Below are 17,755 nucleotides of genomic sequence, written 5' to 3' on the forward strand. Positions count from 1 at the left end.
CAAACTGTCTGTGATTTAAAGCATTAACTCTGATGAAATTTACAGTATTTATTACAACATCAATTTCATGATGTCAGCACTGATTTACATAGCACTTCTTGGTGAATAATACAATGTAAAAATATGCGTTTTTGGGCTGGGTTAATCTCAGCCACTTTTTCCTGCATCCTTTTTAAAAGTCCAGTATTTTTACCTGTCAAATTAGGAGAACCATCAGTTGTTGCACCAACTAACTTTTCCCAATACAGTCCTAACTTTTGAATGCATACACCTATTACCGGTTTCATGGATTCATAGAAGCCAGTTCCTTTGTCATTTCAATGTCTTTCGTTATTCCTTTTACAAAAAATCAGCAGCTGCACTATGTCATGAACATCACAGCTCAAACACAAGGTGAAGAAGTCAACATTTTCCTCCGTGTGTTTCAGCTGTAGTACCAGATTCTCTGCAATTTCCTCAACCTGTTTTGTAACATTTGCCATGAGAGGGACAGATGTTCAAACCCATCCATCTTCTCTGGGCAGAGGATTGCTGCCAACTTCAATAATCACTCTTTAACAAATTCTCTATCAGAAAATGGTTTGCTTCTTTTTGTAAGACTATACAAAGACTTTGCTGGTTTTGCTGTTTAACTAACAATTCCTCTGCAGTCTTCACTTTCTCCTCTTCAGATAAATTTCTTTATTATTCAGCATGCTTGGCCTTGAAGTGATGGCTCAAGTTGTAGGCTTGAAATGCAGTGATGTGCTCTTTGCATACCAAACAGATCCCTTTACCGCTAAACTCCATGTAAAAATACTTAGGAGTCCAAGATTTGTTGAATGATGTTACATCTTTGCACAAAATGCAGACGGGATAGCGATTAACTACAGGTGCCTTCTTCCTTTCTCTGATGCAAAAATCTCCCACAGTGTGCATCAGAAAACATGGGATATAAAAGAAGGGAATCTCCCACAACTTCCCATACATATCAGTTTTGATCTGCATCTGCATGGTCACGTCTAGCTGTGATGTCAACTAACACACCTATTCAAGTTTTTGCTGTCCACACCTTCCATGGGCCAGACAGAACCAGCCCACTGGCTGCACAGTGCCCAGATCTGTCCTACAGAATTCCCAGGCCAGCTGAGAGATGCAATCCCTCAGATGTGTCCTGTTCATTGACATCACATTGAGTAGTTTTGTGACAAACCGATTTTAGACTGGTGTACAATGTAGTTCACCTGGATAAGCCACTGGATTTTAAACTGCAGGTATAGCTTCTACCATGGACTGTAACGAAGAGCTCCACATCTAGCAGTTTATCAGCTATTGTACCATTCCTGTATATGCTTTTGATTTGTTAGGGAAGTACATTACATCTTGCCTGAAGAAGGGGCCTGAGTTGCCTTGAAAGCTTGCATATTGTAATCTTTTTAGTTAGCCAATAAAAGGTGTCATTTTGCTTGACTTTTCACTACATGTGTTAGGGAAAAAAGGCAATTCTTACACTTTTTGATGTGGTCTTTCTAGTTAAGATAAAACAAATAAAGGTGAACCACTCAGGTCGCAAAGCTTGTGGACTCCCAAACAATGCCTGCCCAGATCATGAGAAAAGCTTACTCTTTTAATAAAATCTTATGTCTCCCCAGTTGGCTGGACAGCTTCTAACACTCCAGGTGTGAGGCCTTGGTTATCCTACCCTCCCCATCTGTTATTGTTAGCACTGTTGCCATGACAATCAATCCCTTCCCACAAACCAATCTGAGTGGCAATGTTCTCACCCCTCACAAGGCTGACCTTTCACCTTACTCAGTACTAAAATCACACCTTAAGAGTCTGGAATGTAATCCCAGTCACCAAAGCTCCCCGACTACATCATGCAGCATTCCTAACTCAAGGCCTCTCATTACAAGGCCTCTCACTCAGAAACAACAGTTTACCAGTATATGGCATGGAGAAAGAGAGACAGAGTGTGAGAAAGAAAACTGTTCTTAACTGCAGACTAATTTGCAAGTTAACACGACAGGTCATTAACAAATAAGTTACAGGTTGAAGGAACCACTGTTTTACTTCTCACTGTTGCATTACTATTATACACATCCAGGAAGTGTCTCCATTTTTTGTTGGGAGACTGTGTGAAGACAAAAAAGCAGGTCACTGACTGGCCTTATACTTTTTTGAAACGCTTTAAAGGAGGCCTCATGTCCACAGAGTATGATACACACACCCTGGTAAGCAAGGTTGAGTATCTGCCTTAAATATATCATACATACAGTACATATATACTTAAGTAAATACTGTATACACACGTGCGCACACTCACATAAAATACACATACGTGTGTGTGTGTGTGTGTGTGGGGAAGTGAAGGTCTATGATACAGTTCGCATATTTGTACCTGAAAATCCAGAAGGGGAGAAATAGCTTGTTCTTAAGCTTTCGACTACTATCAGGAATCCTCATCAGAGGAAAATGGTTAGACTTACAGGTATCCAAATCAATATATAGCAAATAAGAAAGGGAGGGTAGATGGATGTGTTTGGGATTGATGAAATAGGGTTTGGAGGATGCTGGTCATAAAGACTTATTTATTATGTGCATGTTGCTCTTTTCAAGCCTGCAGATGCTGGGTTCATGTCCAAATGTCTGTTAATGGTATTTTCATTGCCTGGCTAAGTTTTGGCCAGTTCTCTGGCACTTTTAGTATTAGCTTTGAATTTTACTTGCACCGAGTCCCATTTAAATAGGTGTCCAATCGAACTTGTATGTGTGTAAATCAGAGACCATGGGACCTTTCTTCTGACCGAATCACGATGTTCTTGTATTTGTTTGGTGTGTTTGTAGGAAGGTGCACTATTTTGATGTCTAATCTGGACAGGATGTGCTGTACCTTCTGAGACCACATGATGATAAGGACATGTGTGCCAGGTGGGATGGGGGGTCAGGTTGGAATTGACTGTTTCCTGGGGTCTCTGGCATCTCCTATGTAAGCACTGTCTGATGAATGTCTTTGGGTAACCATTTGTTGTGAACAGTTGGAAAAGATAGTGCCTTGCTTTCTTTTACGTCTCTTTGGTATTATAATGGGTGTGAACTCTTCTGAAAAGAGTCTTAACGCAGCTCTGTTTATGTGATGATGGGTGATTGCTAGCAAAGTGTAATATTTTGTCTGCATAACATTCTTTACGATAAACACCTGTAATCAGGGTGGTGTTGTTACCTCTTCCAACAGATATGTCCAGGAAATTGACCACAGGGAATATTGCGCTGAAGTGGTTATGCAAATCATTTAGCTGGTCACTTTTGAATACGACAAATGTGTCGTGAACATAGCATATCCAAAGTTTCGGTGTGTAATGAATTAGGGCCATGCTTTCAAATCGTTGCATTACCAGTCCGCTAAGAGTCCTGATAATGGAGATCCTATTGGTATGCCTTCTTTATGTCTGTAGTATTTCCCATTAAAATGAAATTACCCTCACTTGCTATAAAGATGTATTATTTATTTATCATATATATATATATATATAAATAATATATATATAGTATATAGTCAATAAATGGACGTTTGAGGGCGCTGTTGCCCCGTGAAACCCAACAAACAGATGCAGACATATCACCAAGAAGTATTTACATTTTCTTCTTTAAAGTGCCCCAAAGCACCTCCACCACAATAAACAGGTAATAACTATAATAATCACGCAATACTGAAACACAACAATTCTCCTCCTCTCCTCCCAGAAGCTCTGTCACACTCCCTCCCAACTCTGGCTTGCTTGCTGGGTTCCCATCAGTCCTTTATATAGTCCTTGGCCCGGAAGTGCTTCTGCTCTTCTGTTCACATGACTAATCATGGAGGATCACATTTTTCTTCAGCCAGGAAGTACTGTCCTTCCATCCCTATGACTTGGGAGTTCTTCCGGGTTATATTGGAAATGGAAATCCCTGTGTCTCCCTGCAGCGTCTCCTGGCAGCACCCATGGTACCCAACAGGGCTGTGAAGCCAAACTCCATCCCCCATGGTGCCCTGTGGGAATCTGGGGCACCGCTAAACTGCAGGGAAGTCGCCATCTACTGGCCATCCATCACAATATATTTTATATTATATATATATATATATATATATATATATATATATATATATATATATATATATATATACATACTAGTCATTTAGCCCGTTACAATAACGGGCGCTACAACAGTAGTGCATAAACATTAGTAGGAACAGTCTATATTAAATGGCAAGGGACTTTGACCTCATTCTTTTTGTTGGTCGTATTTTTCTTTCTTTCAGCCTTTCTTTTGTTGATGTTTACTTGCTGAGCTCACCGTTCTTCGTGGGCTGCCGCCGTGTATTGTGTGTCTTTAATTTTCTGTGACAGTAATACTGTCTTGTACGGCTCTCTTCAATAAGGGCGCGCACAAAAAGGCGAGTTTCAAAAGGGCGACCTCAATTGAGCGCCGCGAATAAAGGCGTTCGTAGATAATTTAGTTCAAATGGCTCTGGAATATGTGAAGAGCAACAAAGGTGCAGATCTTTATTTAGGCGCACCTTTATTCACTGCGCCCAATTGAGGTCGCCCTTTTGAGGCTCGCCTTTTTGTGCGTGCCCTTATTGAAGGATGCCTGTGCGCGCCCTTATTGAAGGATACTGTCTTGTACGTCCGCTGGCTTGTACGTCCGTAATATACCTTTAATTTTCTCTGGTGGTAATACAGGCGTGTGCGTCGGTAATATGCCTTTAATCTCCTCTGACAGTAATACTGGCTTGTATGTGGCTGTAATATGCATCACTGTATTGTGTACCTTTAATTTCCTCTCGCAGTAATACTGGTTTGTATTTCCGTAAAACGCCTCTAACTTTCTCTGACAGTAATATCGCGCATCGCACCGTGCCCCGCGCGTGCGCACTTCATCAGAAGACACCCACACATGGACACCTGGACGCACATAGGGATTTTATATATATATAGATATATATATATTCATGGCATTCGTAGTCTGAATCACAATCTGATTGTATGGGTGGTTACCTACCAGGTAACGCTTGTTGTTGGTCAGCAAGTCAGCTAACATCCGCCACGGTGCCCTCCTTCAGTTGCGAGAAGCAGATCATAGAATGGTTGAAATATTTTACTGTCAAATAATGCAAAGAGTACGCGACACGTGTTTCGCCCTAATTCTGGGCTCATCAGGCGTACTCGAATGCCATGAGTATAATTACCCCGATCTACATGCTGTCAAATGAACGAACCACATGCTGTGGCGCAACGTTAGAGGCTTCGCCTGTAGCACTGACGTCCGAGGTTCGATTTCCCGAGAGGGGGGTGCAGTGAGTGTGTACACCTGATGAGCCCAGAATTAGGGCGAAACACGTGTCGCGTACTCTTTGCATTATTTGACAGTAAAATATTTCAACCATATATATATATATATATATATATATATATATATATATATATATATATATATATACATATACACACACACACACACACATAACACAACAGTGCTAACAAAAAATATATATATATACATGCACTCTTACACTTTTACTCAGACCTACCTCATTTAATTCAGGATTAATTTAATTTACTTAATTTAATTCAGGGTTGTGGTAGCAGAAGTCTATCAAGGCTGCACTAGACTAGGCATCAGTTCGCCACAAATGCCTCCACACCTACAGGAGCAAATTTAGAGTCACTAGTCAACCACTGCTGCAGACATTTGGGAGAAAAAACAGACAAAGATGACATGCAAAATCCACATAAGCCGGATTTGTGAGGGAAAGGAGGTAACAATGTGCCACCATTCTGCCCAATAAATAAATGACAGAAAAGTTTAACCATTGCCATAAGAATCATTTACTGCTAAATGATATCAATGTTCCATGTTCAGTTGGATGAACAGAGATGCAGTGTGATTTATACAGAGAATAAAAAAACAAATTGAGCATTCCTCTAAGAACCCTCTAAAATCAGCTAATTGACAAATGCAAAAGCTGCATAGGATGAACAAGATGACAACATACTTGTGTGTTAGAAACTCCTGGGGGCAATGTTCCATGTTTGTAGTCTTCCAGAAGTTTTACAGACTCCTTCAGACGAACCTAATAGCATAAAAAGAAACAATGTCATAAAACTTGTATCTACCTGTTACAAAACAAAGGGACATCCTTTCCCCAGTTTTTGGTAGTCTTTTTTTAGTATCACCATAAAAAACACTGAATATTGAGAAGGGTTTTCTTTAGTTTCAGCTACATTTTATACAGTTTCCAGGGAGCACTTGGCCTCTTCTGAATACAATGATCCCTTGGTGCCCAAAACACTGTTGGAGAGACTGTCCCTCATCCATAAAACCAAAAAGTAGTAGTATGCATCGATCAATAGATAGATAGATAGATAGATAGATAGATAGATAGATAGATAGATAGATAGATAGATAGATAGATAGATAGATAGATAGAGATTTGGCACCCCTTTAACCACCAAAATGAAGTACAATGTAAGCAAAACTGCCAGCACACCACCAACTTATTCAAATCAATCACACAATCTCAACCGCTGCTTGTAAACAAGACCCAGTGCTTGAATTCCTCAACTTGGGCAAACTGTTCACCCTTAACCTGTTGATAACAACCCACACTTTTTCAAGACTACAAGTCTGAAAGTATCAGTTTTTCAGTTTCTCACAGCATCACACTCAGCTACAAACAGCTCCAGTTCCAAACAGGAGGCTACAGGTCAGATTTAAGGGGAATCAAAAAATTCTGAACCTGAACTTTTAAGAAAAACATCAGTAAAACCAAATATGTTTTGATTTTACATACAAAATCAGTGTGCACTAATCCATTTATTATAATATTAACAAATTATCATATTTATCACATATATCATTATATATAATATTGTTCTATGCATCTAAAATAAAATATTTTGTTTTTCTTGTGCAAAGACTTGTCTTCACCAATATCATAACACATCTTATGGAGGTAGCTATTCAGTTAGGAACAGGTGGTAGTATACAGGACCTGGTCTGGGGAATAGGCTGGGTGTGGCATCCTTTCTAATTAAATTTTGCAGAACAGTCTATTCAACCCATGCTGTGAGAGATATTTTCATGGAGCAGATGGTGGATGGTTGATAGCCTTCCTTATTGCTTTTCCCTAACTGAGTGCCGCAAACAACAAAGCCCATAGAGTAATATTGACTGGTTATGTGGGTTTTTTTGACACACATAATCAACATGGGGTAACCTGTCAACAAGGCCTGGTTTAGAGCCTTAGAATTGTTGGTTTTGAAGAATCACCATGGCCCCAATGTTTCTAAAGTTCCAAAGTGCTGTTTGGACTCAGTAGTATATCCAACTTTCATTGCCACTTACAAATGAATTCATAAATTACTCCCTAGGAAAATTCATTAGCTGGAGATCTCCATTAAAAGTCGAATAAAGTGGAGCTTCTTTTCCTGAATCAACATTCTGGGCACAAACCTTGCCTTATGCTCAACTGTTCATGAAGAATGGATTCAAATGACCAAAATCAAATTCCCCTTGTCTACTATCTCATACATCATCACTCTTTGATTCGAATTAGGGGGGAAAAACCATTACGATTTAGCCCAGGGATTGTCACTTTCTTATACTGTTGATGTTGAAGGTTGACTAGGCATTGGGTTATCTGCAAGAGGTATCTTTCCACAACAGAATTTGCAGCCCACCACTGTCTGTTGCATATGAAGAGGAAAGATCCTAATACAGAGTGAAGAGGCTTGAACAAATCTCCAATGTCATATTATTTTCTAATGATGGAAATTAAATGATAGCATGATGCCTGATTTTGCAGTCTTTGACGTCTCAGTGGGCTTTATTGTGAAAAAGGAAACATACACAGTAAACCTACACCATTTACTAGAAACTTCAAATACACAAATTATAATATCAGCACCACCAATTATCCCTTTCAGTTTCACAATCAACACTTTTTTGATCAATCGAACAGCAGCCACTACGTAATGATAACAGTGTGGACTGTTGTTATATCTGATAAATAAATTCCAGCCCTGTCTTACTATACATTTGCTCAGAGCATCAAACAGTACAAAGAAGCTCCCTTCAAGGTTAACTCTTACTATACTCCAAATTAGTACATGAACATTTTAAGAATCCTCAGGTTTTGCTAAGAAAAATGTAATATGACATTCAAATGATATTTAAAATCCTTATTTTTAAATGTAAATGTGTGAACTACTTCATCCGCTTTAGCTTACTGAACTTCTTAAGGCCTACATCTTAGAACTGTAAGGCACCAAAAAAAAAAAAAAGAAGGATTGATTGATCTTATGAAACACACCAACCACAGACTCTTTAAAACAATTTTCTTCTTGACAGGGGAGTGCAAGAAAAACAAATTGTGTGGGTCGAATAGCTGTATATGTAGCTTAACCTTCATCCACACCCCTAATGGCATCATCCTTTTGCTTAAATGCTGTGCTAGCCAGAGAAAACTTTAAACGGTAGACAAATGTTCAAAGTCCATCTTCCAGGACTCCAAAGGGAAATTTTTCCAGGTGTTCATAAGCCCTTAGGCTTCAGAAGGAAGCTTCGGGGGAGGGAAACATTTTTTTTTTTTTTTTAACTACCACTAAGATTCCAAGTGAAGGAAATGCAGCTTTTAATTGAGCTTTAATTAGCCTTGCACCAAGGAGCCGCATGAATCTAAGCGCGGCACCGAGTGGTCTCATTTGTTTCACGCGACACCTTGGAAAACAGACTGCCAGCGCTCGGCAGGGGTCTCGTCATTAGAACAATTTGGCAGCCTCTCTCAGCGCTCTTTCTGTTTAAATCACAGACGACAAGAAGCCTGAGTGTCCTGCTGAATGTGGAAAAGTGTGTGTGACACAAAATTTGGATACGAAGAAGAAAAAAAGAAGGCAATTAACAGGCCAACCAACTGCTTGGTCACAGCTTTCAACATAGGCTGCCTTCTTCAGGCTACTTCTTACTCTAAAGACAGAGCTTTCTTTCACCAACAAGGCCAGACTGTGAGTCCAGCCAATTGTAGTGAAGAAGACTGGTGTCCACCCTTGATTACTACTACACAACAGGGAGCCAATTAAATCAGGAGCTCGTCTTACCAAAAATAAATAAATAAATAAATATATAAATAAAATAATACAATATAGTAGATCTAATATTGTTAGATATCGAAACCAGCAATGGTACTATTGATTTATTGACTTAAAGATGGTCAAAATGATAAGCTTACAGAAGAGTTTCTCACCTCTAATGCAAAAGGATGATTAAAGAAACAATGAGGAAAAAGAGAATTTATTAGAACAATGTGAACTAGCATATTTGTTTTTAAAGTGTATTTTACATGTCATAGCTATCACATAATCCAACAAACCTCTTGTGAGAAGTAGAACTCTCTGCTCATATTTAAGATTCTTGGCCACATAATACTTTTATGCAAAATTCTAATTTCTTTTAAAGAATTAGAGCATATGTCAACAGATACAGACATGAAAACACAATACAAGACAGATAAACAAGAGAGTACAATGCGGTACGTAGCAATTATATGAGCATTCCAGAATGTATTAACAAATTATCTTTGTACAGCCTATGTTACATTTTTTTAAAACTCTAAATACAGTCCATTTGAAAAGAAATCATAAAGGCACATTTATAAAGAGTAACAGGGTTAGGTAAATACTAATACAGGGTGGTGCAGGGAAACAGGACATTTTGGAAATAGGTGTTGGGGACCATGGGGCGTCGGCAGTTGTTTGGGACCAATGCAACCTTGTTTAGAACCCCTTGACATTCTTTAAAATGGAGGAGTGGAGTGGAGTGATGAGCAACAAGCATTTGCTGTGAAAGCCTTTTATAAGAATGGTGATAGTGTGACTGCTGCGCAAAGGGAATTTCGGCCTCATTACGCACATGGGTGCGTAATTTGAAGAAACGAGTTCAGCCTTAAAAAAGAAGTCCTCAAGTGGAGTCACTTTGCATACTGCCCGACAGTCGATGGCAGCTATCCGACGATTTTTGGAAAGCGTGTCATTTCACACAATGGTGACATTCTGTGGACTCCAAGATCCACAGTTCTCACAGTTTGTGACTGTCTCATGTGGGAACGTCTTAAAAGCCAAGTATACTGCACACGTCCTACAACCATTGCTGAACTAAAAAGCAGGACTGAAGAGGAAATCACTGGCATTCCTCTTAACATGTTATGTCGAGCAATGCAGAATTTTCACAACAGGTTGTCAGAATGTGTACGGAGAAATGGACAACACCTTCATGATGTTTTCTTCAAAACATAAAATGAATATTGAATGAACATTGATTACCATCATTAACTGCATATCTTGTACAATATATTTCATCATTAAATGTATTTTGTAATGTGTTTATTTGTGCATTGAACATCAATTGAAAATCTCCCATTTCCCTGCACCATCCTATACTAGAACAAAATTAAATAGTTTTAGGCTTCAGTTTTATTAAGAGTAGTTTGGCTGTATGATTTAATATTTTTAGCATATGTCTTTATTCCTTTACATGACAGTTTTACAGAGTATGAATTTAAGTGTGTACATCCTGCACCGTCGTATCAATCGGATACTACATACGCCACTTGTGGCATCAAAAAGGTGCAATGGAGTCAAATCCAAATGTTGCCTGTGAGATAAAAATAAATAAAAAGAATATCATACTCCTTTAAGTGACAGTTCTACTGGGTAAGTATCTATTTCCAGTACCTCCTTATTAATGAGAAACTACTACTGCTTAGTGTGTAGTTTTCATGTTGTATCTTCTATCATGTCTCAACAGACCTCAACAGATGTATACATGTACAGCACTGATATGAACATCAATGCAGAAAAATTCATTTATAATGTCAACTTGGCTGCTGCCAGGAATTTGCACAGCTCAGAACAGTAATTCAGTAGTCAGCTGTAATCACACCACAACAATAAATTCAGGAAGAAGCAATAGTTTTTCCAAAATAACATCTCCACTACCTCAGGTTCATGTTCCTTGCCCTGGGTAGCTCTTTAGAATTAGCTGATGTCTCTGCAACATATGACTCTAGAATCAGCAGGCTTTATGTGTGCTAGGGCCTCGACTAATATTGACTACATATAACCCAATCGCCTGACAAATACAAGAAATGCCTAAATATACTACTGGCAACAGTGGTGCAGTAATTAGAGATACAGTTAGGTCCATAAATATTTGGACAGAGACAACTTTTTTCTAATTTTGGTTCTGTACATTACCACAATGAATTTTAAATGAAACAACTCAGATGCAGTTGAAGTGAAGACTTTCAGCTTTAATTCAGTGGGGTGAACAAAACGATTGCATAAAAATGTGAGGCAACTAAAGCATTTTTTTAACACAATCCCTTCATTTCAGGTGCTCAAAAGTAATTGGACAATTGACTCAAAGGCTATTTCATGGGCAGGTGTGGGCAAGTCCGTTGTTATGTCATTATCAATTAAGCAGATAAAAGGCCTGGAGTTGATTTGAGGTGTGGTGCTTGCATATGGAAGATTTTGCTGTGAACAGACAACATGCGGTCAAAGGAGCTCTCCGTGCAGGTGAAAGAAGCCATCCTTAAGCTGCGAAAACAGAAAAAACCCATCTGAGAAATTGCTACAATATTACGAGTGGCAAAATCTACAGTTTGGTACATCCTGAGAAAGAAAGCAAGCACTGGTGAACTCAGCAACGCAAAAAGACCTGGATGTCCACAGAAGACAACAGTGGTGGATGATCACAGAATCATTTCCATGGTGAAGAGAAACCCCTTCACAACAGCCAACCAAGTGAACAACACTCTCCAGGAGGTAGGCGTATCGATATCCAAGTTTACCATAAAGAGAAGACTGCATGAAAGTAAATACAGAGGGTGCACTGCAAGGTGCAAGCTACTCATAAGCCTCAAGAATAGAAAGGCTAGATTGGACTTTGCTAAAGAACATCTAAAAAAGCCAGCACAGTTCTGGAAAAACATTCTTTGGACAGATGAAACCAAGATCAACCTCTATCAGAATGATGGAAAGAAAAAAGTATGGAGAAGGTGTGGAACAACTCATTATCCAAAGTATACCACATCATCTGTAAAACACAGTGGAGGCAGTGTGATGGCTTGGGCGTGCATGGCTACCAGTGGCACTGGGACACTAGTGTTTATTGATGATGTGACACAGGACAGAAGCAGCCGAATGAATTCTGAGGTGTTCAGAGACATACTGTCTACTCAAATCCAGCTAAATGCAGTCAAACTGATTGGGCGGTGTTTCATGATACACATGGACAATGACCCAAAACATACAGCCAAAGCAACCCAGGAGTTTATTAAAGCAAAGAAGTGGAAGATTCTTGAATGGCCAAGTCAGTCACCTGATCTTAACCCAATTGAGCATGCATTTCACTTGTTGAAGACTAAACTTCAGACAGAAAGGCCCACAAACAAACAGCAACTGAAAGCCGCTGCAGTAAAGGCCTGGCAGAGCATTAAAAAGGAGGAAACCCAGCATCTGGTGATGTCCATGAGTTCAAGACTTCAGGCTGTCATTGCCAGCAAAGGGTTTTCAACCAAGTATTAGAAACAAACATTTTATTTCCAGTTATTTAATTTGTCCAATTACTTTTGAGCCCCTGAAATGAAGGGATTGTGTTAAAAAAATGCTTTAGTTGCCTCACATTTTTATGCAATCGTTTTGTTCACCCCACTGAATTAAAGCTGAAAGTCTGCACTTCAACTGCATCTGAGTTGTTTCATTTTAAATTCATTGTGGTAATGTACGGAACCAAAATTAGAAAAAAGTTGTCTCTGTCCACAAATATTTATGGACCTAACTGTAGTGCCTCAAAGTTCCACAGTTCTGACTTTGAATTCTGGCCAAGACACTGCCTTTGTAGAGTTTGCACATTCTCCCCAAGTCTGTGTAAGGTTTTCTTCCAATCACTTAAAACACAAATTTTAGGGAAACTGGTGACTCTAAATTGGTTGTGTATGAACAACTGTTGCATGCAAAAGACTGGCCTCCCATCCAGGATTAGTTCCTACTCTATGCACAGTCTTGCCTGGAAAGACTGCTGTCTAAAAATCTCTCAAATGAATCAAGTGATTTAGAAAACATATTATCCATTAATATATTTATAAAAGTTTTTTTTTTTTACTTTGCCTATAAAGGACTATGTATTTTGACTTTAAAGAACAATTCTAATAAAGATGGAAAACTGTAAAGCAAGTCAAAAATTCCGTTTCATTTATAATAATTGAATGTTTACTTTGCTTTTATCATGTACTTCTGAAAGAAATGCAGCTTGTTGTGAACTTCTGAAAGAAATGCAGCTTGTTGTGAGGAGCGTGTGTGTATGTGTTTAAACTTATGTTTGCACATATGTAAAAAGGATACAATTAATGGATATGCACAGAGTATTGCTTTTAGCACTGAAAAATGCATGTTATTGGTTACACTGAATATTCAGTTATAATAAAAAAAATAGAACATATACCATGATCTGTACCTTGTTAGGATACTGTACAAACTGTAAATAAAATTATGCAGTAAACATTTTCTGTAGTAGTCTGAATAAATATTTGACAAAGTATATAGTGATAAACTGTACGTAATATCGGAAATGCCCTTTTAATATTCCATATGGGAACAATATGGTTGGTTGTTTTTACAGTTCTCGTCCAAATACTGCTGGCAAAGGATATGTGGCAGGATGGCAGAGGACAAGAGACAATCCCAACAGGGACCTCCCAGAGTGAGAAACTCACACTGGCAGATGGAGAGTTCCTCTGCTGAGGGAAGACAAAGGCCGCTAGTGGGCAGTAATGCTGTATGTGCTGTGAGTGCTTTGAAAAACAAACTCTCTGAGGGCACCAGAAAAAGAGAAAAATCAGAGAGAAGTTCCATGTAGGGCTGGCTAGAGGCCAATAAAATACCAACATTTTTGAAAGGTAGTAGTGGAGATATCCTATCACGCAAAGGTAAAACGTGGTTTCTCAACAGAGGTAGCAGGTTCTCTGAAGACTGCTTAGAACTCAGTAACACAAGGAGACCATTGGCAGCTCTGACATGGTGACCCTGGAAGTAACTCTAGAGAGAATATTTAAAAGCTGTACACAAGCTGTATACTGGCAGTCACAAGAGAGTATAAGGTCAAAGGGCATGTTAGGTGAAAGGTCACTTGCAAGAAGAAAGAGAATAGGATCTAGAGAGAGTGCTTGTGCAGTATTTGAAGTTAGGAATGTGGGGAAGCCACCCCACCAGACAGTCACAGTAAACATATTATTTCAGCAAAATTAAACATTACTGTTCACTTCTGGGACTTTCATTTTTATGAGGTCAGAGAGATTTAACCTCCTTAGCGTTACATTTTTTCACAAAAAAACTTAAACAGCATAGTATTTTTTGGCTTGAAAAAATGTCATATTAATTAAATCTCATTTTACTACTGTAAAATGTGCAAAACACTAAAAGTACAAAGGCAGAAGTGTAGAAAGTGTAATAGTGATACAAATAATAATGAATAAAAATAATGATAATACTGTATACTGTGAAAATGTGTCATTTGTGTGGTATATCTTGAAGCACAGTGAAATACACAATTCAGTGTCACAGTCAGGACAATAGTCGCGGGATTCCTTGCATATTTTCTTTCTAGATTGATCAGCTTTTGACAAGCACACTGCACAAGTGCAATCGACACAAGTGTCGCTTTCTGATTCATCAGGATCACTTTTCAACTCCGCTTAGTTATTTTGTTAAGGGCACTGATGAGTGGAAATTTGCCAGCCTTCTGTAAAGCACCACCTGTAATGCATAAAAAAAAAATCTGTATTTTTCTCCACTAAACTTTCCTTATACCCATTCAGGTAAAGTAGATACCACTTCCGCTTCTCCGATTTTAATGGAACTTCATATCTGTGTGTTTCTTACAAAATTTCAATCACTTATCTTTGTTTATAAAGCAAGTTTATATGGCAAGGAACTACTTCTAGTAATCCGATCAAACTGAAATTTCCAATCCGATTATTTTTTTGTGGTCAGTAATGTACCACTTCCAGTCACCTGACCAAGGTCAAATTTTATATCTAACAATAAGTAATGATCATACAAAATTTTAATTATTTATCTCTAGTTATGTAATGGTAGCAATGCATATGTAATAGTCCTGATACCTGTTAAGAGATCATTTCCGGTTTTCCGATTTAGGTTAAACTAGGGGGCTCTGCCCCCTGCTCGCTTCGCTCGCCAACCCCTGGCGTTGAGGCATGACAAAGAGTGAGATGTATGAATTAGATATAGAATAGTGTGCAGGTTTGGATGATGCCTATCTAAATACAAAATAGAGTGTTTGGCATAGAGTAATGTTTTACTGGAATATTTCTTTGTATACAACATTAGTAGTAAAGATGGTGTCTTGTCTTTGAATGATTCTTCCTTGGCATGGATCATTTATAACTTTAACGTCAGATGAACGTTGAACACGTGAGAAGGCAACATAAAGTTGTCCATGTCCAAAAACGGGCTCAGAGAGGTAGATGCCAACCTTGTCCATGGCTTGTCCTTTTGATTTGTTGATGGTCATGGCAAATGCAGGTTTAATGGGGAACTGTCGGCGTTTCAATGTAAAAGGTAAATCCAGGTCAGAACTCTTAAGGTCAATTCTAGGAATGAGAACAGTATTGTTAGCATGTGGTTCTGTAAGAACTGTTGCTTGAATAACACCGTTTTTAAGGGTAAGGTTGTGTTTTGGTCATCCGTCTGGGTTAATAGTGTTCAAATATTCTAAGGGTAAATTCAGATGTTCATTGTCGTCATCAGAGTCAAATTTGTCAGAGCTTAGAAAGAGCCGTGTCTCTCCAGGAAGTAATGAAATGACCTGGTTATTAATGTGATTAACATTAAGATTTTTTGGACATAATATAGTGCGTTTTGTTAACCACATATGCGAAAGCAGTATGGGCCATTGCCTTTTGGTGGCCTGAGATGTACTCCGGTAGATGCAAAAGCAAATGAACTATTGTAGGATCTAATGCAGTTCATAAAGTTTTTACTTTCAGGCACATCGTTAGTTAGAAGCTTCTGTAGATATTCAGGATATGAATGTAAAGGAGTCAGTCTAATCTGCCTCTTTTGACAACAACGTGTAAATTCATTATTTGTATTGCCAGTTGTTTCTTCTGGGAAGTTAAGTGATTGACAATGATTGCAAATGACATTCATTATTCCCAATGAACTTTCCTCAATAGTGGACTCATTATTGAAGGCGTTGTCAGCCAACTGGCGTAAGCGTTTAGCAGGTGTCTGGCGTTGATGTCTGTGACGGGCATGTTTTGCTTGTGGCGTTTGAGTGCCGCGTTGTTGCATGTCCATTATTTGTGACGCGCTATTTTTGATTTTTAATTGATTCGCCTCTGATTTGCCAAAAGTCCGTTTCAGTCTACGTCGTGCATTGTTTGTATCGAGCCTTGTCCGTTTTTGTATGTCGGTCAGTTGAGCTTTCTGCTTTTGGAGTCTTGCTTGCTTGTTTTCTGGCAGGTCATATGCGCGTTTTACACGTCTGCGTTTATTTATTCTGTCTCTTCGCTCCCTTTTTTGTATGTCTGACACGCGAGCTCTTTCTTTTGAAATCGTGCTTGTTTCGATGCAGCACTTTGAGACACGCGCTGTATGCGTCTACGTTCATTGTGTCTGTCCATTTGGGCACGTCTCTGTAACGGGGTTACTTGAGCTTTGTGTTTTTTGATCCGAGACATTTTTTCTCCCGGAGTTTCCTTAGCGCCTTGTTCCCCCCCCCCCCCCCCCCCGTTTATTTTGTTGTTTCATTCGTGTTCGTGTGTTTGCTCCCGTTATCCGATCCGAATCGTTTTGTACCCGTGAGCGTGTATTCATGACTTGTTTGTTCCTCAGCGTGCGAAATATGGATAAGTAATAAGGAGGATCGCACTCACTGTTAATATGGAGCCTTTTCTGCAGTTGAACGGTTAATAGTGCTTTATTGTAAGGAGATCCACCTATGCTGCCTAGTGTGACGGTGTTGAGATGACGTATGTGTAATATGGATGTTTCCTTTAGATATGTGGCTTTGGGTGTCACTTCTTATTGATTTTGGGGGGGGGGGGGGGGTGAGGATTGTTGTTGTGCGAGCGTCTTCTTTCTTTTTGTGTTCCAGGGGCTTGTTGAATCCCCCTCTTTGTGTGTGTCCCGTCCGTTGCTTGTAGGGTGTGTGGGGTGGTTTTGTGTTCTTTTTTTTGTGTTCCATTGCCTTTTTAAATCCCCCTCTTGGTGTGTATCCCGTCTGTTGCCTGTAGGGGGGGGGGTGCCTTGCTGTTGTGCGCGAGCGTCTTCTTTTTTTTTGTGTGCTAGTTTCGTTTGAAATCGGTTTCGTGCTGCGCCTGATTTTGACTTCTTTTTTCTCTGCCTTTTCCTTTTTTCTGTGCTCACCCCTTTTTTCTGTGGTCTTGTCCGCCTTTCGTGGCCCCTCATCCGCTTCTCGCGGCCCCTCTTTTCTTGGGGCGCCTGCGCAGTATGCTCGCCAACCCCTGGTGTTGGGAATGACAAAGAGCGTGATGTATGAATGAGATATAGAATAGTGTGACGGTGTAGATGATGCAAATAGAAAGCAAACAATAAAGTGTGTGGCACAGTGTAAAGGTTTATTTGAAAATTTCTTTGTACATGCCGTTTAAGTGTAAAAGGTAATTCCAGCTCAGAACTTGTAAGGTCAT

The 17,755-nt window shown here is 39.3% G+C and overlaps 1 protein-coding gene across 1 annotated transcript in view; it reads right to left on the minus strand.

The window, feature by feature from the left end:
- Positions 1 to 17,755, minus strand: part of LOC114651644 (sideroflexin-5-like) — a 226,115-nt gene that overhangs the window by 185,774 nt on the left and 22,586 nt on the right. Inside the window, exon 3 of the mRNA XM_028801474.2 lies at positions 6,017 to 6,094. Coding sequence (XP_028657307.2) covers positions 6,017 to 6,094 — 78 coding nt within the window. The remainder of the gene's footprint in view (positions 1 to 6,016; positions 6,095 to 17,755) is intronic.

The sequence above is a fragment of the Erpetoichthys calabaricus genome, chromosome 5 (assembly GCF_900747795.2).
Source record: "Erpetoichthys calabaricus chromosome 5, fErpCal1.3, whole genome shotgun sequence".
Taxonomy (NCBI): domain Eukaryota; kingdom Metazoa; phylum Chordata; class Cladistia; order Polypteriformes; family Polypteridae; genus Erpetoichthys; species Erpetoichthys calabaricus.